This window comes from Marmota marmota, unplaced genomic scaffold, assembly GCF_001458135.2.
Source record: "Marmota marmota marmota unplaced genomic scaffold, marMar, whole genome shotgun sequence".
NCBI lineage: Eukaryota > Metazoa > Chordata > Mammalia > Rodentia > Sciuridae > Marmota > Marmota marmota.
Window position 1 is genome coordinate 20,265,927 of NW_026000057.1, and position 23,591 is coordinate 20,289,517.

General features: G+C 40.0%; 1 protein-coding gene and 1 long non-coding RNA gene across 6 annotated transcripts in view; both read left to right on the forward strand.

Annotated features, from left to right (window-relative positions):
* LOC125619775 overlaps positions 1-7,625 on the forward strand; it is a 22,509-nt gene extending 14,884 nt beyond the window's left edge. Inside the window, exons 2-3 of the long non-coding RNA XR_007351364.1 lie at positions 3,584-3,644; positions 7,190-7,625. This is a non-coding gene — a long non-coding RNA (uncharacterized LOC125619775). The remainder of the gene's footprint in view (positions 1-3,583; positions 3,645-7,189) is intronic.
* A 14,482-nt stretch (positions 7,626-22,107) lies between these two features.
* Positions 22,108-23,591, forward strand: part of LOC107141314 (probable E3 ubiquitin-protein ligase HERC6) — a 49,248-nt gene continuing 47,764 nt past the window's right edge. For 2 of the 5 annotated variants that reach the window (XR_007351365.1, XR_007351366.1), the window contains exon 1: positions 22,108-22,565. Coding sequence is in view for 3 of the 5 variants with exons in the window: in XM_048813601.1 (XP_048669558.1) it covers positions 22,358-22,565 (208 nt within the window). In the remaining 2 variants the exon portion in view is untranslated. The remainder of the gene's footprint in view (positions 22,566-23,591) is intronic. The other 3 variants (XM_048813601.1, XM_015484547.2, XM_048813602.1) reach the window with 3 other exon arrangements.

Genomic DNA, 23,591 nt, shown 5'->3' on the forward strand with positions numbered 1-23,591 from the left:
AGGGGGAGAAGGGGGAGGGGGAGAGCAGCTGTGATATTTTAACATTTTGTAGCCTATATTTTTTGTTTGAGGGAGCAGTTTATATGTCCACTGTTAATAGAAGTAATAACCTGAAGCCTTAAAATAGAACAAATCCCTCCTATTTCCTTTGCCACCAGAGGCCCACCGGTTTCTATCCGTGCCAGCCGTCGCGTACTGCTGGAGTTCTGGTGGTCAGTATTCTACCAAGCACAGAGCATTGCACATGCAGTCCAGTGGAGGAAGAGAAACCATAAACACAACAAATCAGTCAGTGCTCCATGGTATTCCGAGGCTGATATAAGCTATTGGAAAAATAAAAAAATAAAACAGCGTGAAAGGAGACAGTGAAGGAGTGGGTCTAATCTCGAAAGACGAGGTCTGCGAAGCCTAGCTGACAAGGTACAGCAGGAGGACTCTCTCAGGCATGCGCAGGGCGGCCCTGCAGATCAGAGGCTCCAGGTGCAGGGACCTGCCACTCTGCAGAGATGGAAGGCATCCTGGGTGGTGGAAGGGAAGCAGAAAAGGAGGGGAGTATTTAGGGATGGCGTTGGAGAGTTAAGGGCTGGTGGCTGGATTGTACAGCCGTGTAAGTTTTGACTTCCACTGTGGATGAAATGAAATAAATTCTCTCCTTTAAGGTAGAGATCTGAAATCGAAGTTCTGCTCCATGCCTGCTACCACCCCATTTTGTCCCTAATCAGACTTCCCAACACACACACCACTAGGGACAGCTCACCAGGGACTGGATTACTTTTGCCTCCTTTGCAAAATTGAACTGTGGACACCAAAATCTATTACCGAGTTTTCTTTGCCTGCAGTGCTGGTAAGGTACAGGACAATACTTTATATTTTTATTTTTTGTACATCATGGATTTTTTTAAGTTTTTTCTTTTTTCTTTCTTTCTTTTATTTTTAGATGTTGATGGACCTTTATTTTATTCATTTATTTATATGTGGTGCTGAGAATTGAACCCAGTGCCTCACACATGCTAGGCAAGCGCTCCCACCGAGCCACAACCCCAGCCCTATTATAGATTTTTTTTTGCATTTTTTTATTTTCAAAATATTAAAATATTTCTTTGGTTACTGCTGATTTTTTTTTTCTGGCACATCTTCCCCTTACATTTTGTGCCCAAGATGTATAACTAGTCTTATTTACTCTGTTCTCCCAGTTCCCCTTGTCAGTCCAAACCAGGATTCTCTAAACAGTTTCTATTAAGGCCAGATAGTAATTATTTTATGCTTTTTGGGACCATGGTTTCTGTCTCAACTATGCCATTGTAATAGGAAAGCTGCCATAGATAATAGGGAAACAAATGAGTGTGCCTGTGTTCCAAGAACCCTTTATTTATGGATACTGAAATTTTAGTTGCCTATTATGTTCACAGGTCATGCAATATTCTTCTCCTTTAGATTTTCTCCCCCAATTATTTAACAATGTAAAAAATCTTAGTTCATGGACCATTCAAAAATAGGGACAGGAGGGTCTGGAAATTCCTGATCTAACATGTTGATGCCTGAGAAAACTCTTTCAAAAGTACTGTATTCTCAATTCCCAGCGCTGGTCAGGCTCCTCTGGTGAATCACTTAAAGGGCAAACTTTCAAGGTCTTTGTGTTTTGGCCCCATGCTTTCTATTGAAACTTGTTTTCTCTCCTTCCCTAAATACACACTCCACGTGGAACCAGAAAGTTCACCTTACTTTCCTCTAAAAAACTGGGTTTATTGTTTGCTCCAGGCTTTTGATCCTGGTGCTCTTCTCTCTAGAAACCTCCTCCCCTTCTCTCCACGTATCCAAATGCCAGTATCCTCCAAGGTAATTCTCCTTTTCTGCCTCCACTGACTTATGGTAGCGCGTCTTTTCCTTTGAATGCCTACTGCACCTGTCAGTAACACTCCACTGAGCTCTAACTTACAGTGTGTCCTTGTTTTACTGTTTGTTTTTATTTTTAATGTGTACACATTGTTCCTGATGAAATGTGAATCCTGAGAGTACCTAGGCCAGAGCTGAGCACAGGTGGAAGCTTGATACTCATGACTTAACTCAACCCACGTTTATTGTATCTTCTCTTAAAATCAACTTCAAATAGTCAAGTGGATCTAATGACATTCTTCTGATTTCCCTTCTGAATCTGGGAAAGTGGGTTATCCTTTTGATTCATGCACAGATTACCTGTGCCCTCTTGCTTTCCTTGCTCTGTGATTGGTGGCATTTTTGTGCCAAGTGATTGATTAATTTCCTTTCTTGCTTTCTTTTTTCTTTCTTTCCTTCTTTTCTTCCTTAGGATTGAACCCAGAGTTCAATAGACAAGTGCTATACTACTGAGCCACACCCCAGCCAAGCTGGGGGATTTCTAAATCTAAGTGAGGCATTTCCTATTGATGTGCTTTTGTCATACCCACCTACTTTTTCCTACTTTATACCAATTTACAACATGAAACTGTGAAGAAAAAAGAAAGGGAGGGCGGTTCTCACACTAAACAGAGACCCATTTGATCACTTTCAGTTAATAAAAGAGGAAAAAGGAATAGTCATTTATTAAACACCTAAATGTCAAGCAGTCTGTTCAGTAATTGACATAAAGCCAGAATAGTTGTTCTGTTCTCCAGAGGAAGAGAGTGAAATTCAGAAAAGCTTAGTAACTCATCTGGACAGGCGTGATACAAATAAAATTAAACACTCGGGAGGTACTGTTGTTGGAGTCCTAGACCAGAAGCCTGACTTCAGGGGTCCTAACAAACTAGATCTGCCACTTGACGTAAAAATCCAACAGAAAATGCAGAAAAAACAAGAAAAGAACTTTAATTAATATGGCCATATTGGGAAGGCCAAGTGAGATCAGACATCTCAGCCTTGTCTGCACTGTGCTGAGAGGAGCTCTAGGTTTAAATAGAGGAAGAAGGTGGGGTTTGGGGGAATGGTGGTCTGGTCAAATGGTGGTCTGGTTGATCATTATCTCAGTTCTGGTTCTGCAGGTGGCTCCAGAGAAGTTCTTATCACCTTAGGGGGCAATTTCTACATCTTGCTTAGGATGTTTATCTATTGGACCTGTGATCCTAGAAAGGGACAGTGCAGTTCCCATGAGACAATTTCTTCTGCTTAGGGGGGCTGTCTCATTATGGGAAGATGTGCCTGCCTCCCACTGTTCCTGGAAGGTATAGGACAATGACTGAAGGCTTCTGGGTTCAACTCTAGGTGGGCAGAAAAAGGATGATATAAAAGCTGAATGTCTCAGTCTTGGAGGGAGTTGAGATAGGTTCAGCAAACTTAAGAGCCAGTATGCCGTGTATTACCAGTTCTTAGATGCACACTTCTTAAGGGATTAACATGTCTACATGCTCAAATGAGCTGGGACCTGACCCAAAGTTTAAAGTGATAAAGGAGACAAACGGGAAAAAAACGAAGGCAGAAATACCAAACTTGATTCTGCCTCTAGTTGCCCATTGGCCATATTTGCAGGCCTAAATAATGAGTCACTGATTTCAGCAAAGGCAGCTTCTCAAAGTCCCTGTTACAGTTCCTGCAAAAGGTTTGTTGTTGATTTGTATTTTTTGTTTTTCAGGTTTTACTTGATTTTTCTGCAAAAGAAATTTAAAGAGAGGATTAGTTCACTGTCGGTTTAGGTAAGTGGACTCTCTTCCCATCTCTGTATTACACTACCTCCCCCTCCTCCCCTTTACTTCTACCAAACTTCCTGATATTCATGCTGTGTTATAGCTAAGAGGGTTAAGTGAGATAAGGTGTGAGGTTCACAGCACAGCGATACCAACTCCAAAAATACCGTTTTCTTCCTCATAATCTCTTTAACTTTCTAACTTCCAACCACTACAGATCTCCTTAAATTGAATGGCTATTTTAAACCCATGACTAAATTATAATTTATATGCAATTTTTCATGCTATGTTGGAAGTTGAAAGTCACAAGGGCAGGTATTTAAATGTGTAGTTTCAGTGCATCCAGCCTAGGACCTGTTATATATGGCAGGTGATCAGCAAATTTTTTTTCAATATTTTTATTAGTTGTTGATGGATATTTATCTATTTACATGCAGTGCTGAGAATCGAATCTAGTGCCTCACACATGCTAGGCAAGGGCTCTGCCACTGAACCACAACCCCAACCCCTCAGCAAATTCTTGATGAGCTTACTGGGCATTGGAGGAATTTCTCCAGATTTAAATATAAAATAACCAGATTTTACATTTGGTGGAATTATGGTGCTCCTGAGTTCAACTCCTGCCAGTCAATCTCTATTGCTTGCTAAAATCCATGTGAAGAGCCTGGCCACCCAACCCTGCCATGCTGACTATATAATATCCCATTGTATGATGTTCTTGTCTTTCCAAATGATCACCTACATTTTTATTTCCATTTCAGGCTCTAGGCAAATTGGACTAGTCAGTATCTTCAGATAACAGGATTTAAAGACCTTTGCCTCTTTGGTTTTAAGTTTTGAATATTATTTAGGAACCCACTCTGTTATAATAATAACTCTATTATTTAGGAAACCAATCTGTGTTTCTTTGTTCATGACATTTCTCTAATCTGGATTGCTTTACACCCACTTCTACCATTTGAAATCCTCCATATCTTTAATTTTCCATGGAAACTTACCCTGATCTCTGAAGGAAACAGGACATGCCATCCAAAACATGCCACTTTGGCATAAGGATAATTTTGAGCTAACAGCAACTGAAAATCCACATAGACAGGAAGAGTTTTCTGTCCTTCTCTTATCTAAGAGCAGGGTATAAATTTCTCTTTGAGGAAGGTATAAGTGTCCTCCTCCAACCATGGAGAAGAGAATGACTCTTATCAGCAGAGAGAAGAGCAGATGCCAAGATGAATTTACATAAATAGGTTTTACTAAAGTAGCCCTTATCTTTCATTTTTTTCCCACATTTATTTTCTAGTTGTTTCTCCAAAATTGCCCTGTGAAGCCCAAACCCTCTTTCTTTCCTTAAGGAGAATATATAAGTACCCAAGTCTAATCACTTCTTTGAATTTCTCTTATTTGCCGCGAACTCCCCTGCCCATGAGTATTAATTTAAAAAGTGTGTACCTGCTCAATTCACAATAGCTAAGCTATAGAACACACCTAGTGCCTTTCAACAGATGAATGGATAAAGAAAATGTGATACATGTACACCATGGAATATTACTCAGCAATAAAAAAAATTAGTTTATGACTTTTGCTGGTAAATGGATGGAACTGTAAGACTAACATGCTAAGTGAAATAAGCCAATCCCCAAAAAATCAAAGGCCGAATGTTGTCTCTCATATGTGGGTGCTAACACACAATAAGGGAAGGGATAGAAGTTCACTGAATTAGACAAAGGGGAATGAAGGAAAGAGAGGGGGGACTAGAAATAGGAAAGACAGTAGAATGAATCAGACATAACTTTTCTATGTTAATATATGAATGCATGACAAGTGAAACTTTACATCATGCACAACCACAAGAATGGGATCCTAATTAGGATAAGTTATGCTCGATGTATGTATATTATGTCAAAATACACTACTGTCATGTATATCTAAAAAGAACAAATACATTTTTTTTAAGTGTGTTCCTTTTCTCCTGAGAATCTGTCTTTGGTAGTTTAATTTTTGGAACTCCCAGAAACACCTCCTTAGCCAAACATTATACTTTTATCTCTGAGTCCCTATAACCCTTTGCTCCCCAACCCTGGCACTCTTCATAAAGCCTTACTATATCTATTAGCATGTACTTCTCATCTCAAGGCAGAAATTCCATAAAGTTCCTCAGGTGATGCCTTGTATTAGTGGAGCACTCAACAAATGGAAATTAAAGAATGAAAAATGAACACACTCCTGCAATCTGTACACGCGGAAAAATAAGAATTCATACTCCATTTGAATCAAATGTATGATATATGATATGTCACGATCATTGTAAATATTTTGAGCAACTAATAAAAAAAAAATGAACACGCCCCCCAAAATAGTGTAGGTAGTCCCCTTCCTGATTTAGGAATAAGACTTTAAGTTACCCTAAAAAGCTACTGTCAAGAAGGAAATTCAGCTTTTCCTCAATTCCAATTGCTGTGAACAAGTGCACATTTGGGACAGATCCCCTTTAGCAAAAAACAGATTAATAGGCTGGGGATATAACTCAGTTGGTAGAGTGGTTACCTTGCACGCACAAGGCCCTGTGTTCAATCCCCAGCACCACAAAAAGAAAAAGGAAAAAAAAAAAAAACCAGATTAATAAGAGAAAACCCAAGTCCATTTCTTAACACTTGCAGGAGAAACTTCAATGAAAGGTAGCTCAAGACAGTGGCTTACAACTCTGGCTTATACAGCATCTTCCACAAAGAACAATAAACTTTTAGAGAAATGGCAGAAGAAAGGCAAACAGTTTAAGCCTTCTAATAATGAGAAACTAAGAAGGCAAATAAATATATGGGAAGACACTGGAGGGGTAGGATTCATTTATAGATGCCTCAGGTGCCCTTCTCAACTGATAAGAGTTGTCTCCAGTAAAGGAGAATTGAAATCTTGTATATTTAAATCTTGTATAGAATTTATATCTTTGGGTGGAAAAGGAGGCTAGAGAGAGCTCATCCTCTATTTGCTGCTTCTTCATTGCTGTCAGCTCAAAAATATTTGTCAAGGAGGCATATGTGGGAGTGATGCATTCTGGTTTCCTTCACTACTTACAGTGAATACCTTCTTAAGGGGAGAGTGGTATTTTTACTATCTAGGAAAATTTCTTTTTAAGAAGTCTGGAATTTGGAAGGAAATATATTAAAGCTCTACTTGCGGGCTCAGAAAACTAGCACCAGTAATAACCTCTTCATTTACAGAAAGTGTTGCAGTAAGAAAGCAATGTTATACCACTGTGCGCCACAGATCACCTAACCGCCACAGTGGTTCAGTTCTTAGCATTACTCTCAAGCAGAAGAAACTGATGCATAAATAATAACGAGGCTCCCACTTCAAATGGGCGGGTTTTAGAAAAATCTCTAGCTTCTGATGTTACTCATAGGGAGACAAAAACCTGCCTCTGATGGCAGAGGAGAATATGTTAAGTAGATGAAGGTTTTGAGGTAAGACAGAAAAATTAAGAAATAGGTAGAAAGGAAATACAAAGGAAGGACAAGGGAAAAGGACTTTTAATTCACAAGTTCCGCATTGTTTTTCAGGCCTGTCATCCCCTATGCCTGTTTCCTTCAAGGCCTTTTATGCCAAAATTCCAGGGAAATCTGAAAAATCTACCTGTGCACTGTTAATTAACCACCCCATAAATCAATTAAGCAAAGAGAGATGTGTTATCGTGAAGCACACATATTTTAGGGAACTTTCTAGCGCCATCTAGTGATCAGATGATGAAGACCACGTCAGCCTGAGGATCCTGAGACTAACCAACCTCCAGAAACTGTCTTGAGATCACCAGACTAATATCATTCCTAAGTACCTTCTCATACCCACCTCTCACCAAGTTTCCTTTAAAAAAAAAAAAAAGAACCCCAACTCAACATATCTGCATTCTTCCTTGAATGTATATTCCTTCTTGAGATGGCTCCACTTTCCCTTGAATGTGTACCAACTTTCCTAAATAAACCTCTGTCTATATCTCTAACTGGCGTATGCTGAAATTCTTTTCCCTCATGCGTGGCAAGGACCCCACTGGTCTTTAGTGAAGTTCCCCCTTCTCTCCAGGAACTCCTTGGACCCATCCTTGGAGACATCTCTTCTCTGGTGACAGTCATTGTCTGATCACAAGGTAGGATAGCAGGTTTCTTATAGATAGCTCATTTATCTCTATCTTCCCTGGGTAAGGGCTGCCTCTGTTGAGTTCTTCTGGAAGCAGCTTCAGATTGAGGGTGTGAAGTAACTTATTAGAAGATATTCCCAGGAAAACAATCCACAAGAAACAGGAAACTGAAACTGGAAGGGAGGAGGCCCAATAAGGTAGAGATTTGAGCAAAATCCTGTGGAGGAGGGTAATCTTGGTTCAATCCCATAAGGAGTTCTGGAGACGGTGGAGGTCAATGCTGTCTACTCAAAATATAATAAAATCATCAAATATCATTTAAATGTTAATGTATTCACATTTTTATTTTAATTTATTTTGAAGTAATGTGGATTGAACCCAGGGGCACTTAACCACTGAGCTACATGGCCTGTCCCTTTTTATTTTTTATTTTAATACAAGGTCTTGCTAAATTGCCCAGACTGGACTCAAACTTTCAATCTTCCTACCTCAGCTTCCAGAGCATTGAGATCATAGGTGTCCATGACTACACCCAGCAAGATATCTACATTTAAAAAAGAAATTGGGGGACTGTGGATATTGCTCAGAAGTAGAGTGTTTCCCAAGCACATGTGAGGCCATGGGTTCAGCGTCCCCGTGCTGCCAAAAAAAAAAAAAAGGAAGTAAAGTTAATTTTAATAATGTTTTATTTAACCCAATATATACAAGCACTATTTCAGCATGTAATTAATATAAAATTATCAGTAGGGTACTTTATACTCTTTTATTTCCACTAATTCTTTGAAATTGGTGTATGGTTTTACATTTACAACTCCCAAAGAAAAAAATTACAACTTAGTTTTTAAAAAGTCTTAATTAGCTTTATTTTAAATTCTAAAATTGGGCAATACTTTATTTCATAAAATGGAATAAGTATTCAGGTAGTTTGAGCAAAAGTTGGTTTTATATACCAAGAAGAGCTAGAAAAAAAGAATAAAAAGTGAATCGGTTATCTTGCAGTCACCTCCTTATGAAGTAGAGTTGAGGGCAGAACAATAGAAAAAAAAACTGATGAACTAACATCAGTCAGATTCAGATTGCTCTCTGTGTAAAGATCAAGGCAGAGGCAACTTGACTGTTGTGCCTATGGGGTGTTTAGGAAATTTGGCTATCTCACTTTGATTTCTCAGAAGGCTAGATAACAACTCAATTTTGGTATGGTGACATTTTGACTTTTAGTCCAGTCCTTTGGGGCCCAGTGCAGAAGCCTAGTTCAAAACAATGGCCCCTGTAATTTTTATTTGACCCAACACATCTCAATATAGATGAGCCACATTTCAAGTGCTCAGGAGCTATATGACTAGTGGCTACTACATTGTACAGAAAAGGTCTACTTGATTCCTCAAGTCATATTAATTAAGGGAGATGAAGTGTTTTTATCTCTGCATCCCTTTTTATCAAGTGCTGCCCCTAGAGATGTAGTCACTGGTACTTTGGCTTTCTAAGCAGTCAGGCTAAGCCTGAGGTGAATCCTCCAACCTAAAACAGGAGAAATGAACACATCTCTCCCAAGAAATTTTAAATTTAAAAAATCCCAGGGTGGAATGATCTGATCAGTCTAATTTGGGTTGAGTCCAATCTTTGAACCATCTGCAGAACCAGGAGTCAGCATTGTAATTGTCCAGTTGGGCCACATGCTCACCTATAATCAGGAATAAAGAGAAGAAATGAAGGCCAGTATGGATACAGTCATTGGGGGCCATTGGGGTCATTTGTTATCTGCATATTTATCCTAGTTTTTATCCACCACCCGCATCCAATTTTTAAAAATAGCATGTATTCGATTAGAAATATTTTGTACAGAATTATAAAATTATAGATTTATACCTACAATTCATGGTTGTATGTAGTTGTAGTACCCTCATAGATCCTCTATCTGCAGGCCTTTAAATTATATTGACAAAAGACAGATTAACAGGAGAAAAACATGTTTATCATATGCACACAGGGGACACGAATAATACACAGCAACACAAATAATAATAATAATAATGTAATTTTTACAAAACTAGAAAAACACTAGGATTTCTAGGCAGATCTAGTACTTGTTTCTATCATTTCAGGGTTACTATAGCTTAGGATCTACAGTCCCTTTCAGAATTTCCTGAAGTTCAAACTCTCCAGACATTTGATGATACAATTGTATCCTATGGTTTGTGCTCTTGTGGAAGTCCCCGTAAATTTAAACTGTGATCCCTTTATCCAAGTACATGACTTTACTGATATGATTTTACATCCATCAAATTTCTCTGCAAATATTCATGATTTCATTACCTTCAAAACAATTCACTAATAGAGATAAGTTCTATATATTTTTAAATGATAATAAATTCCTCTGCTTTCTTGAGAAATTCATATATTTTGTCTACTAAGAATGCATGTGGGCTGGGATTGTGACTCAGTGGTAGAGCATTTGTTTAGCACATGTAAGACACTGGGTTTGATACTCAGCACCACGTAAAAATAAATAAACAAAATAAAGGTGTGGTTTTTTTTTTTTAAATAATGGATGTAACCAGTGGACCTCATACCACCTTTGCTGTCACTGAACTCTCATTCATCATGGCCCCACAGGAATTCTGCCCACAGGGCATTTCTGCTTGTGGGGCACATCCAACATTACATGCAAATAGTAAGGCAAAAATTGCCGACATTGTGTGTAACTCCTTTGCTCACTAGCATGCTCCAGTGTTCTATTAGCCTTCACTTGGAAAACACAAGTTCAAAGACAAAATTAAGACTTTCAAGATAAATGATAGGAGAACATTAAACCAAGCATAGAGTGCTTCTTAGAGCCCTGTGCTGTGACTGCCCAGGTCACATACCCATGAGACAACTCTGCCTACCACAGTTGTTTGGACCAAACATCTCAAATTCTTTGCTACTAGATTGTGGAGTGACTGCTTGTTGTCATCTGATAGCTCTTCTCTCCTGTGATAACAGAAACCCAATTTTTAAAAAATAATAAATTTGTTTTGTAGTTGTAAATAGACAGAATGCCTTTAATTTATTTATTAATGTTTTACGTGGTGCTGAGGGATCAAACCCAGTGCCCCATGCATGCTAGGCAAGCGCTTTGCCACTGAACTACAGCCCCAGCCCAGAAACCCAATTTTATTTGGGGTTGTTGTTAGGTGCAGGACAGGCTGAACTTTGTTGTCTGCAGGGCAGGCTGAACAAATGTTAGCTTCAGGATAACACACACACACCCCCACACCCTGTCTGGTCCTTTATCACCTGTTTGCATCAAGTCTGAACACTCAACCTCACTCAAGGCAGGACACTTAACCCCCTTGTGCCAACAAGGCAGCTTGCAGACCCAGAGACCCCATTAGATTTGGGCTATAAAAAGTCTCTCCTGCTGGGCCTCTCTCTCTCTTGCTCTAGCTCTGTCTCTCTCCCTCTCTTGCTCTTGGTCTTGGTCTCTTGCTCTCTCTCCCTCTCCCTCTCCCTCTCCCTCTCTCTCTCTATCTCTATCTCTATCTCCCCTTCTCTTTCTCTCTTTTCTCCTCTGTTGCACTGCTGCAATAAAGATCTCTTGGTCACTCCAAGTTTTGTGGTCATTTTCCTTTCAGTTGTGATGTGCTCAGCTAAGGAAACCTTGCATTGCCCAGCATCTTCTATAGCTACTATAAAGATGTATACAAATTTTGGATGCATAAAGAAGTGTCATTTGAGATTTATGGGCTAGTGGCCTCACTCCTCCTTCCAGCTGTTTGTAATACTGCCGGTTTCCAGTGCCAAGTCCTGCTTCCTCACCTGTTGAAGTTTGAAGATTAGAGAAGCATGCCAAGGCAAGCATATAAAGCAGGGTTTATTTAAAGAGGGGTAACATAGACTTCTCCCTGTAGGGAGAAGGGGGCCATAGCTGGTATCCTTTTTTTATGTCCTAGGCTTCCTTTGCTCTCCTGCCCTCTTCCCCAGATCTTTCTCCTTCCTGCTTACGTGACCAGGCCCAGGAATGTTAGGTGGGATGGCCAAAAGGTGGGGACCAGGTGGGCTGAAGGGGGAAGGGCAGGATACTGCAGCCTAAAACATATTAATTAACAACTTTATAGCTGGGGAGGGGCAATTCCTGTGACAGGTTACCTTAGCAATAGGTTGGGGCAGGGGCAGGTTCTCAAGAGGGTGGAGGAGGAATCTGAAAGAATTAACATTTCAATCCTTCAGGGGACTGTCTCCAACTTCCTGGGTCTCACTCAAAATTGGACTGACTCGATCTGACCTAACTCCATCTGACCTGACTTTACCTATCAATACTGATTCCCTGTCTAATTCTGGCTTCACTTGGAATACAGTTGCAATAGATAGAACCCCAGGTAGAATTTTAGAATGTAAAGTGACCTGGAGGGTAGAAATTAGGTTCTCAAATGACACCAAAGATAGGAGGTGCCAAAGTCCCTGAAAAACCATGGTGTTGCCGAATAAGCCTTGGACTGATGGTCTCTAGACTTTTTATATATGAAAGAAATAAACTTGTATTTGCTAAACGACTGTTAGTTGCAGTTTTATTCTGTGCAGGTAACACTAAACTTAACTTGCATGAAAGTTTCCACTAGTAATAGATTAACAAATTCAATTAAACAATAGATCGAATGCAAAGCTCAAATATTCCTCAGCTGGCTTATTGGGTAAGACATTGAGAAGTCCTTGGTTTGACTAACAATCATTTCTAGGATCTAAAGGTCCTTTTCATCCTCCTTTCCAATTCAGGACTATTTTCTGGAGACTTGAGATTGCTGGTATACTCTAGAAAAAAAATGCTGTTACTAAAACAACAATATGTGCATATAGTGTTTAATATTTTTCCTAAATTATTTAAATTCCAATATCTTGCAACATACATGGGGAAGAAAAATCATTTAAAAATCCGTATAGATTATCTATAGAAAATAGATGTCAACCATTCCTATTCTAAGGATGGAAAAGTGTCCTAAAAGAGATCAAATTGACTAATACTGCCACCTAGAGTTAAAACTCAAAACTACCTTTTCTTGCTTATAAGGAGAATGTGAAAGTTCTACCTTTAAAGTCTTTTCCCCTCACTTACTTATGCCTGGTCATCCTAATTGTCTTGCCAATTTCTTTTCTTTCTGGGTTTTTGTTGTTTGTTTGTTTGTCTGTTGCAGTGCTAAGAACTGAACCCAGGGCCAGTCCATGTTAGGCAAGCACTTTCCCACTGAGCTATGTAACTATCATCTATTTGCAAAGAAACATTAGACAAATTTTCCAGGGAGATACCTGTAAGCAGTTGGGATAGTCATTAGAATGTAATAAAAAACTAAGCAAGTATATGGAATGTGTTCTATTTCATTTTTCACTATGGGCTGGGAGCGCATTGAAGGTTTGGACTCAGAACAATGGAGATTAAAGCTGAAGAGAGGAAAGAAGAGGGTAAAGGAAAGTATAGAAGCAATGGGAAATTTCCATTTTACCCTCTGAAGGTTTACTGGAATAAACTAACAAAGATTAAATAGTAGAAAAGGCATATAAATTAATTAACATGAGAAAGGAAAAAATCGCAACACGCAGGAAAATCACAGGAGTGTGATCATCCACAGGCCCAAGGGGATTCATTTTATACACTCTATTTCTACAGGGGAAGGGGAAGATGGGGGATGCAGGCAATTTTGAGGGAATAATAATTGATGTTTTGGGAAACTCAATAGGTTTGGAGAACATAGATGACATAGGACAGAATCTGTTTAGATTGCAGAATGGACAATTGTTTGTAAATAACTCTACAGAAGTGAAATACAGGATAATGACATGTGACAAGTCTCTCCAGGTATGTTGAGAGACCTAAGTCTTTCTCCCCACAGGACAAGTTTAGTTAATAAACGCTCATAGAAGTATTTGGGTTTTCTCCTTAGGTTTCCAGACTCTAAGCAGACAAGGGGAAACATGAAAGCCTCTTTCAGCACTTGTTCTTCACATTCCTTTTATTCAAACTAATCAGCATATGCCATGTTTTGGAGATGACAGTCCCTAGACTCTTTCAAAAACCACAGAAAACTTGCAGCACCTCCACATCTTCTCCATGTTCTTGAAGCTGAGCTTTGAATTTGCCTCAGACCCTTTTCCTTCCTTCCTGTTTATTCTTTCCTCAATCTCACTTCACGATAGCTTTTTTTTTTTTTTTTGGTGCTAGCAATTGAACCCAAGGCCTTGTGCATGCAAGGCAGGCACTCCACCAACGAGCGGTATCCCCAGCCCCATAATGGCCTTTTATAAGCCCAACCTCTCTCTCCCTTTCTGTTTTCCACCCGACATTGAATCACTTCTGTTGGGTGGCAGGAGGGTTTGAATCAGGGCTCCCCACTTACCTTATTATTTACTCCGAGCAAAATATGTAGGTTTTCTGAGGTTCAAACTGTTCATATCTGCATGAGGATGCATAATAGGTACATCACAGGGCAGTTGCTTAAATAATAAAGTGTATTGTGAAAGACACTGGCATGTGGTAGGCAGTCAGGACGTTTTATTTTCTTTTCCATCTCTGTTCTGTCTTCTATAAATCACTGGCAGGGAAAATTAGTTTAAGAAAGAATGACAGGAATGAAGGAAGGGAGAGAAGGATGAAAGGGGGAGAGAAGAAGGAAGGAAATAAAAAATAGGCTATTGGTATGAAAAATTAAGTACAAATAATCAAAGTTTGATTTTAAAGATATCATGACGATAAATTTTGACTGACTTTCTGGTTTTTTACGTGAGTTTTCTCTGAAAAAAGGGTCACTCTTAGACATGATGGCATAGTAGAAGACAAACCACTTATTCACCTGCAAACTTGAGACAAATTACAGTTATTTCTGCTGTGAGCCTAAGTTCTTCATCTGTGAACAGGGACAGTATCCTCTCTCCTGCCTACTATTTTGTGGTTTTGAGGACACGGGATAAAATAGCTGCAATGATTTGATAAAATCTTAAATAAATCTTAATGTGAGTAATAATTATCTTTTATTTGCTCAATGTTTTGTCCATAGTAAACATAGTAAGTGTTTCTATATATTAACTAGGTCTGGGGCACATGGTGTTGCTCAGTGGTAGAGTGTTTGCTTAGCATTTGTGAGGCTCTGAGTTTGACCCCCAGCACCACAAAAAATAAGTAAAAATATTAATCAGGGCTGGGGTTGTGGCTCAGTGGTAAAGCGCTTGCCTGGCATGTATGAGGTACCAGGTTCAATTCTCAGCATCACATATTAATAAATGAATAAAATAAAGGTCCATCAACATCTAAAAATATATCAAAAATATTAATTGAAGATATAATATAGCAATACAAAGTGAAATTAATATTAAATTGGGAGAATGATATGTAGAAAGAATATCATTTGTTATAGAAGCCTAGAAAGAAGAGTAATTGATATTGGGGGGGGGGTCCAAGAAAGATTTCATGAAAAGAAGTCATTTGAAACATTCATTTTTTAACAAACAAAAAGGAAATTCTACACAGGAGGCACATAAGCATGGATCTAGAAAAAGCAAGTAGGAAAACATTAGTTCACTGTGACAATAGTGTGTGAGTGTGTGTGTGTGTGTGTGTGTGTGTGTGAGAGAGAGAGAGAGAGACAGAGAGACAGAGAGAGAGAGAGAGAACTATAATTGTTGGTGAGATAAAAATGGAAAATGTGGTTACAAGCAGACTGTTTTAGTCAACTTTTGCATCCCTGGAACCAAAAAGACCTGACAAGAACAATTAGAGAAGGAAAAGTTTACTTGGCTCACAATTTCAGGGGTCTCAGTTCATAGACAGCCGACTTCATAGCTCTGGGCTAGAGGTAACACAGAATATTATGGCAAAAGGGTGTGGAGGAGGAAAGAAGATCAGGACACTGCAATAAGGAAGTTCCGCTCATCAGGGACAAAATAGAAACCCCAAAGTCACACCTCTAGTGACCTACACCTTTCAACCTCTCCTACCTGCCTGTAGTTACTACTCTAATCTTCCACCTTACCTCAAACCCAGAGTTATGGAGTCAGCCATCTGTGGACTGAGACCTCTGAAGTCATGAGCCAAATAAACTTTTCCTCCTCTAATTGTTCTTGTCAGGCCATTCATTAATGATAGCAACCGAAAAGCTGACTAAAACAAGAGACCCTAGGCCTTAAATTATATGCAAAGGATTTGTATTTTTTCCTATAAGCAACAGGCCTATAACAATTTTAAAAGGCAATGCAATCTGACCTGTATTTTCTGCAGATAACTCTTAGAAGAACATAAAGGATCAATTAGAGAAGCCAGATGTTAGAGATAAAGACATTAGGAAGTGTTATCGCAAAAGGCCTGAACTAGGAGAGAAGTGAGAGAGTTGTAAGGAATTGATAGAAAACAAGATACCTGCCTGTGGTCTCCTACCACTAATTGGGGCAGGGTTTCAATGGGGAGGGAATATAAGACAAACCAGAATTTTATGGCTGGAATGGTAGTAAGGATGTGCCATTGAAGGGGAGCATGAGAGGAGGACAGATCAGAGAATAAAGAACATGTTATAATGGAAATTAAATAGGCTTTCTGATCAAATGGATGAGTGTAAAAATCCTTACATACCGTGTAACTTCAAACAAGTTACCAAACTCTCTGAGCCTTGATTCTTTCCATACCCACAAAATCAGAAGTAATAATAATATAATCTCGAACAGCATGGCACCCATATTAGTCAGATTTTTATCACTACGAAGAAATATTTGAGGTAGACTATTCATGAAGTAGAGAGGTTTACTTAGCTCACAGCTTGGGTGGTTCCAGGGCATGGCATTGACATTGACTCAGTTCTGGTGAAAACCCTTTCAGTTATGTCACATCATGGGGATGACAAAGCACAGACATGTGCCTGAAAAAAGCCATCATATCTTGAAAATGAAGCCAGAGAACTCTGAGCTGGGCCAGACTTAGGCTTTTATAACATTCCTCAGGAAAGCCCTCCCAACAGGTCACAGGAGAATGGCCTTAATTTCTTGTGAGGGCAGCATTGATCTAAGAACCTCCCTCTAGGCCCCAACTCTTGAAGTTTCCACTTCTCAACATTGCCACTGAAGACCAAGCCCCACACATATGAACCCTTGGGGGATGGCCACATTCAAACCATAGCAACAACCTTGCAGCTGAAGTCGTATGGACGTGGTGTTGCACACCTGTAATCCCAGCCATTTTAGAGGCTGAGACAGGAGGATCTTGAGTTCAAAGCCAGCCTCAGCAATGGCGAGGTGCTAACAACTCAATGAGACCCTGTCTCTATTAAAATACAAAAATTGGGCTGGGGATGTGGCTCAGTGGTCAAGTGACCCAGAGTTCAATCTCATGTAGCCCCAAAAAAAAAAAAAAAAAAAACCACTGCAGCTGACAATGAATCATGTGCACAGCAGTAGTCCCATAAGTTTATATTTCCTAGTGACTCCATAGGATCTTAGTTTGTGTAAGCACACTCTATGATGTTCACACAGTGAACTCACCCAACAATACATCTCTCAGAAGATATCTCTTGTTCAGCAATGTGTGACTATGCCTATTTTGCATGACTGATGTAGAAGATATTTGTTTTTGACTCCTTAGCATCCATCCTCCTCCTCTTCTTGCAGCATGTCTAATGTTCACTTTTAGAATCTTCCTGATCTTCACTCTCAAAACATGTGGTTGGGTGAGATTCCATCCTCATTTTCAAGGTAGATTGACCTAGTGTTATTGGCTTCCACAGCCATTGGCTCAGGGTTAGACATGAGACCCCCAAATGAGCCAATCAGTGTGGGAGACCAAACTTGCACGTGATTCAGTTAACTCCCCTGCTGGGCGATGTGGCGTCAGGGCTCCCGTGCTGCTACACTGCCCCACTCTTCTAGGGTTCAAGTGACTGTCTTCGTGCCCTGGCGTGTCTTCCTACAGCCCCATGGGTGGAGCTATGCTCACCTGTTCCTTTGTAATATAACCTCTTGCCCTGATTAGGATAGAATGTTCCATGGAAGTGCCTTGTGTGTGTCCCCTTCTCTTACTGTGCCCTTGGGTGTGGCCTACCCAGGTGTCAGTCAATCTGCTGACAGTGGACATCATGAAAATAGATTCAGCCCCCTGAAACCTGACCCCTTGCCTCATTTTAATAGCTTCTCCTCAATAAAAGGGGTCAGCACGTGCTTTCTCGCTCTCTCTTCCTGCGGACCCTTAAGGTCAGAGGAGCTGTCACAGCGATCCCAAAGAAAAAGGTATTTGTGTCTCTTGTGTGGTTATTTCATGCAGCCCAGTCAGCCCAGTTCAACTGGAGTGACCCCTGAGCCTTTCAGTCACAAACAGAAACCCGACAAATCAGATCATCACAACTAAATGCTAGGACTTTGGTTTGGAGAAGATTTTTTTCTGTTCACAGGCTGGGAAGTTGAGAGCTGAATATGTCATTTTAAAAAATTTATATTCTATTTTTAATTTACATATAATAATATTCATATTTATGGAATACAATGTGATTTTTCAATACATCTATTATGTTGTATAATTACGAAATGTGGGTAATTAGCATTTCCACCTCCTAATCATTTCTTTATGTTTGGAAGTTTTGAGCTTCTCACTTCTAGTTCTGCATCAGATATAGGATAAACTGTTGTGAACTATAGTCACTCCACTGTGCAGCAGATCACTGGAACTTATTCCTCTTACCCAACTGTATGTTGGTATCTTTTATTCAACCTCCCTCTACCCCTTCTAGCCTCTATTATCCTTATTCTTTCTTCTACTTCGAGACCAAACTTTTTTAGCTTCTACATTTGAAAGAGAACATGATATTTTTCATTCTGTGCCTGGCTTATTTCACATAACATAATGTCCTAATTTCATCCATTTTGCCACAAATAATAGAATTTCATTCTTCTTTTTTTTTTAATGTTTATTTTCTAGTTTTCTGCAGACACACATCTTTGTTTGTATGTGGTGCTGAGGATCGAACCCTGGCCGCACGTGTGTCAGGCAAACGCGCTACCGCTTGAGCCACATCCCCAGCCCCGAGAATTTCATTCTTAATTGTGGCTGAATAATATTTAGCTATGTATATTTGCCTTATTATTATTATTATTACTATTATTATTTTGGACATAAAGTGTAGAGCTTCAGTAACACTCTTGCAACGTCAGAGGAGGTTCTGGAACTGTGGAATACATTACATGAAAACTGAAGTTGAAGCCCTCATAACAAGAGGCAGAGATGAGACAGACATGGAGTCATTGCCCATGGATGCAGACATTGTTGAAGATCTTGTTTTTAGCAATGCCTTGATATCAACCATACTGGGGGACTTCTCAGTTATTTGACTGTCAGGAAAGGAGGCTAAGTGATGCTGTTATCACAAACATCTCCTAAAAACTCAGGGGCTTACCACAACAGCTGTGTATTTCTCCCTTATGCTACCTGGGTTCCCTGCAGCTCTACTTGTTTGTTGTTTTTGATTTGGGACCCAGGGTGATAGAGCAAACTCTATTTAGAAAATCACATATTATTTGAACAGAGGAAAAAAAGAGTAATAAAAATAAGTACTGGCTCTAAGTACTTACGTGCCTGGAAGTTGTTTCACATTTGTATACCATTGGCCAGAACAAATTACAAGCTCCAGCTTAATTCCATAGGATGGAGAGAAGCAGTAAATATTTTTAATATGAATAATGCAATGTACCAATAAATTTCCCTTTTGCTCAAGTGAGCAAAGTTCATATTTTCTGTCATTTGCAACCAAAAGAATCTTAACTAGAGAAAAGCTGGCAAAGGAATTTAGATACATTACAGAAAATAATCAACACATAGTAAACATTCAACAAATGGGAGCTGCTCTTTCCAAGCACATGAACACAGATCAAGTGAGAATTACATATTTCTCCAACAATCAAATCATACTTAATTTCTTTGTAAGATATTTTATTCACTTATGCACTAACATTTATTGATTTTTTTTTTAGTTTGGCAGATGATGTGCTAAGTACTAAGGAAGAAAAATGAGTATAATATATTTATATTTTAGTTCTCCAATAGACTTTTAAAGAAATAAACTAGAATTAAGGCTTGATATCTTTTACTGAAGAAAGTAATAAACATTTAGCAAAGGACCATTCAGAAAAAGGTTATACATGATATACAGCAATGGAACTAGAAATATGGATTTTATTCATTTACTCACTACTTACCTGTCTAATATACACTTAATAATATCTAGCAAGTGCCAAATACTCTTGAGATGGAAAAAGCAAGTCATATTTGTTCTTACCTTTAGAAAGTTCAAAATACAATCATAAAGAGAGGTAAACTGAGATTATATGAATAGATTTTATGATAATAAAATATAAAATAATAATGCCCATGATATCTAACAAGGTCAAAGTCACCAATGACATCCATTTTGCCAGACCTAAAGGTCAATACTCAATCCTTACCTTGCTTGATGAACAATTGACTGAGCTGATCATTTACTTATTCCATATTTGCTTGGGGCACACCATTCCCTCCTGTTTTTCCTCCTGTGATAAGTCCTCCAACCTCTAGCCACACAATACCTAGTGACCTCATTCAGACTTCTGGCTTTAAGCATCATCTCTATATTGCTGGCCCCCAACTTTTTGACTAACCAAACTTCTCCCACAACTCCAAACTGGTCTATCCTATTGTCTCCTTGTACAACAATTATGTCACAGTTATTATCAAACTGTACTCCTGATCCATAGTCCTAAGTCTTTTTGGGGAGATGGGGGGTTCCAGGGATTGATCTCAGGGGCTCTCAACCACTGAGCCATATTTCCAGCTCTATTTTGTATTTTATTTAGAGATGGGGTCTCACTGAATTGCTTTGCTCCTCGATAAGTTGCTGAAGCTGGCTTTGAACTCACAATCCTCTCCTGCCTCAGCCTCCCAAGCCATTGGGATCACACATGTGCACCACCTCGCCTGGCTCCAAGTCTTTTATTATTATTATTATTATTATTATTATTATTTTATTTTATTTTATGTTAATTTAGTTGTAGATGGACACAATACCTGCATTTTATTTATTTATTATTTTTATGCAGTCCTAAGGATCAAACCCAGGGCTTCACACGTGCTAGGCAAGCACTGTACCACTGAACTACAACCCCAGGCCCACATAGTCCCAAATCTTTACTTCCCACTAGACTTCCTATCCCAGTAGATTGCTCAGGCCAACCTTGGAGTAACACCTCATCCTTTTCATTCTTCCCTCCCATTTATAATCCACCAGCAAATCTTGGGAGTCTACCTTTCAAAATACATCTTGAATCTGCTAATTTCTCTCCTCTACTCTAGGATATCACATTTGACCTGCACTTGCACAGTGGCCTCTGCTATCTGGCTTTCTGTCTTGTGATTTTCTACAGAACAGACAGAATAGCTCTTATAAAACTAAAGCTGATCTTGGTGCTTCTCTGTTCAAAATCTTCCAACGGCTTCTCCCTATCTTCTTCATTTGGATATGACTGTGAATCATTCTCATTACCCATGTCCCTTCAGCTCTTGCTCAAATGTCCCTTCACCAGAGAGGGCGCCTCTGGTATCTTCTCAAAAATGCTAATTCCTGCAAGGCAGGCGGCACCCACCATAATGCCAACCACTGGGAGGCTGAGGCAGAAGGATGGCAAGTTCCAGGTCAGCCTCAGCAATTTAGGGAGTCCCTGTCTCAAAAAAGAAAATAAAGGCCGGCTATGCTGGCACACGCCTCTAATCCCAGTGACTTGGGAGGCTGAGACAGATGGATCAAGAGATCAAAGCCAACCTCAGCAATGGTGAGGCACTAAGCAGCTCAGTGAGACCCTCTCTCTAAAAAAATACAAAATAGGGCTGGGGATGTGGCTCAGTGGTCAATCCCTGGTACCAAAAAAAAAAGAAAGAAAAAGGGCTGAGCTCAGGGGTAAAGCACCCCAAGGTTCAATCCTCGGTACTAACAAAGAAACAAACAAAAACAAAACAACACAAAAACGTCTAATTCCTTCTTTCTCCATCCTCTCTTTCCTGCCTTATATTTCTTTATCTTGCCACTTGATTTTATACTATAAACTTATCTGTTTATGCTCTTTTTTCCCTCAGGAGAAGGTGAACATATCATGGAGGTCTTTTCTTTCATTATTGCAGTTCTGATGTAAAACCAATATCTGGAAGAGAGTAGGCACTCAGATGCTATTATTATTCCACTAAGCATTATTCCAACACTAAATATATCATCTCTTGATTTATCCTAAAACATGGTAAATTTGCTGTATTAGTGTCACAAGTCACAGACAACAAGGGAGCTGAGGCACAGAAGCATTAGATAATTTGCCCACAGTGGCACAGCTCGTAAATGGTTTAATTAGGGATGTAAATGTTTTTCCTGGAGAGTCCTCCGGGTTCTTCAGCACCTAGAACTTGGGCAGGGAGGTGGCAGGATGACGTAGGAGACAGGGTAGCGCTACTGGGGCAAAGTGAGTTGGAAGGCGGAGTGAGCCCAGAGCCGGAGCTGGACTGTCTTCCATTCTTTCGATTTCTGAGAAATCAGCTCACACCCATCACCAGCATTTGAGAGTGGAGCCGGCGGTCAGGGATTGCAGGATGTACTTCAGCTGGGGCGCTGGCTCCCAGGGGCGAAAGCGCGGGCTGGCACGGGTTCCCAGGCACGCCAGAGGCGACCAGCTCCTGCAGGCGGCTAGCGGGGAGCGCCACTCGCTGCTACTGCTGAACCACCATGAGGTCCACTCATTCGGGGACAACAGCCGGGGGCAGCTGGGCCAGAGGGGAGTGCCTCGCCGGGAGCGGCCAGGTAAGCCCCCGGGCGCAGGGAGGGGCCCTGCGCGCGGGGCGGGAGGGTATTCTGCACCTCGGGTCCGCCGGGCCACCTAGATGCCCAAACTGCGCTTCCTGCCTCCGGAGCGCAATAGGTCAGTTTCATTTCCCCGAGCGCTTCTGATTTGTTTCGGTTTCCAGTTCCTGTTTCCTGCCAAACAGTAGAACTGACCTGGACCCCGCATCTCTGGACAGAGATGGGGTCCCTCCCTTGACTTTCCAGCCTGGATGGAGCTGGAGGAAACAGTTTATTTTCCAAACATGGTTTGTGGGTTAGATACCTGTAATCAGCTCAGAAATACCACGGGAGAGCTTTTATTTTGAAATTTAAAAACATAAAATAGCTTTTTTCATTCTTGCTTTTTTTTTTTTTTTTTGTATCAGGGATTGAACCCAGGGTCACTTAACCACTGAGTCACATCTCCAACTTGTTTGTTTGTTTTTGAGACAAGTTCTCGCTATTAGAACAGCATTTTCACCATTACTGATTGTTATGGAATTATGGGGGGAAAAATCACCTGTAACCCCAACACCCAAAGATAACTCCTAACATTTGTTGCCTTTTTCTCCTTGCCCATTTCTGTGTGTATGTATTTAACTTTTACAAAAGTCATGTCATTATACAGTTTCGTATATGTAGTATTTACAATTCTATAAATTGTGTCTTTCACAAATGTCATGAATATATTACCCTTTTATAATGTATTTTTAAAAATATTTTATTCTTGGTACTGGGGATTAAACCCAGGGTCACTTTACCACTGAGCAACATCCTCAGCCCTTTTTATATTTTTATTTTGAGACAGGGCCTTGCCAAATTGCTGAGGCTGGCTTTGAATTTGAGATCATGCTTTAGTCTCCTGAGCCATGGGGATTACAGGCGTGTCCCATCACACACGATTTATTTTATTTTGAGACAGGGACTCCCTAAGTAGCTCAGGGTCTGGCTAAATTGTTGAGGATGGCATGGGACTTTAATCCCCTGTCTCAGCTTCCTGAGTTG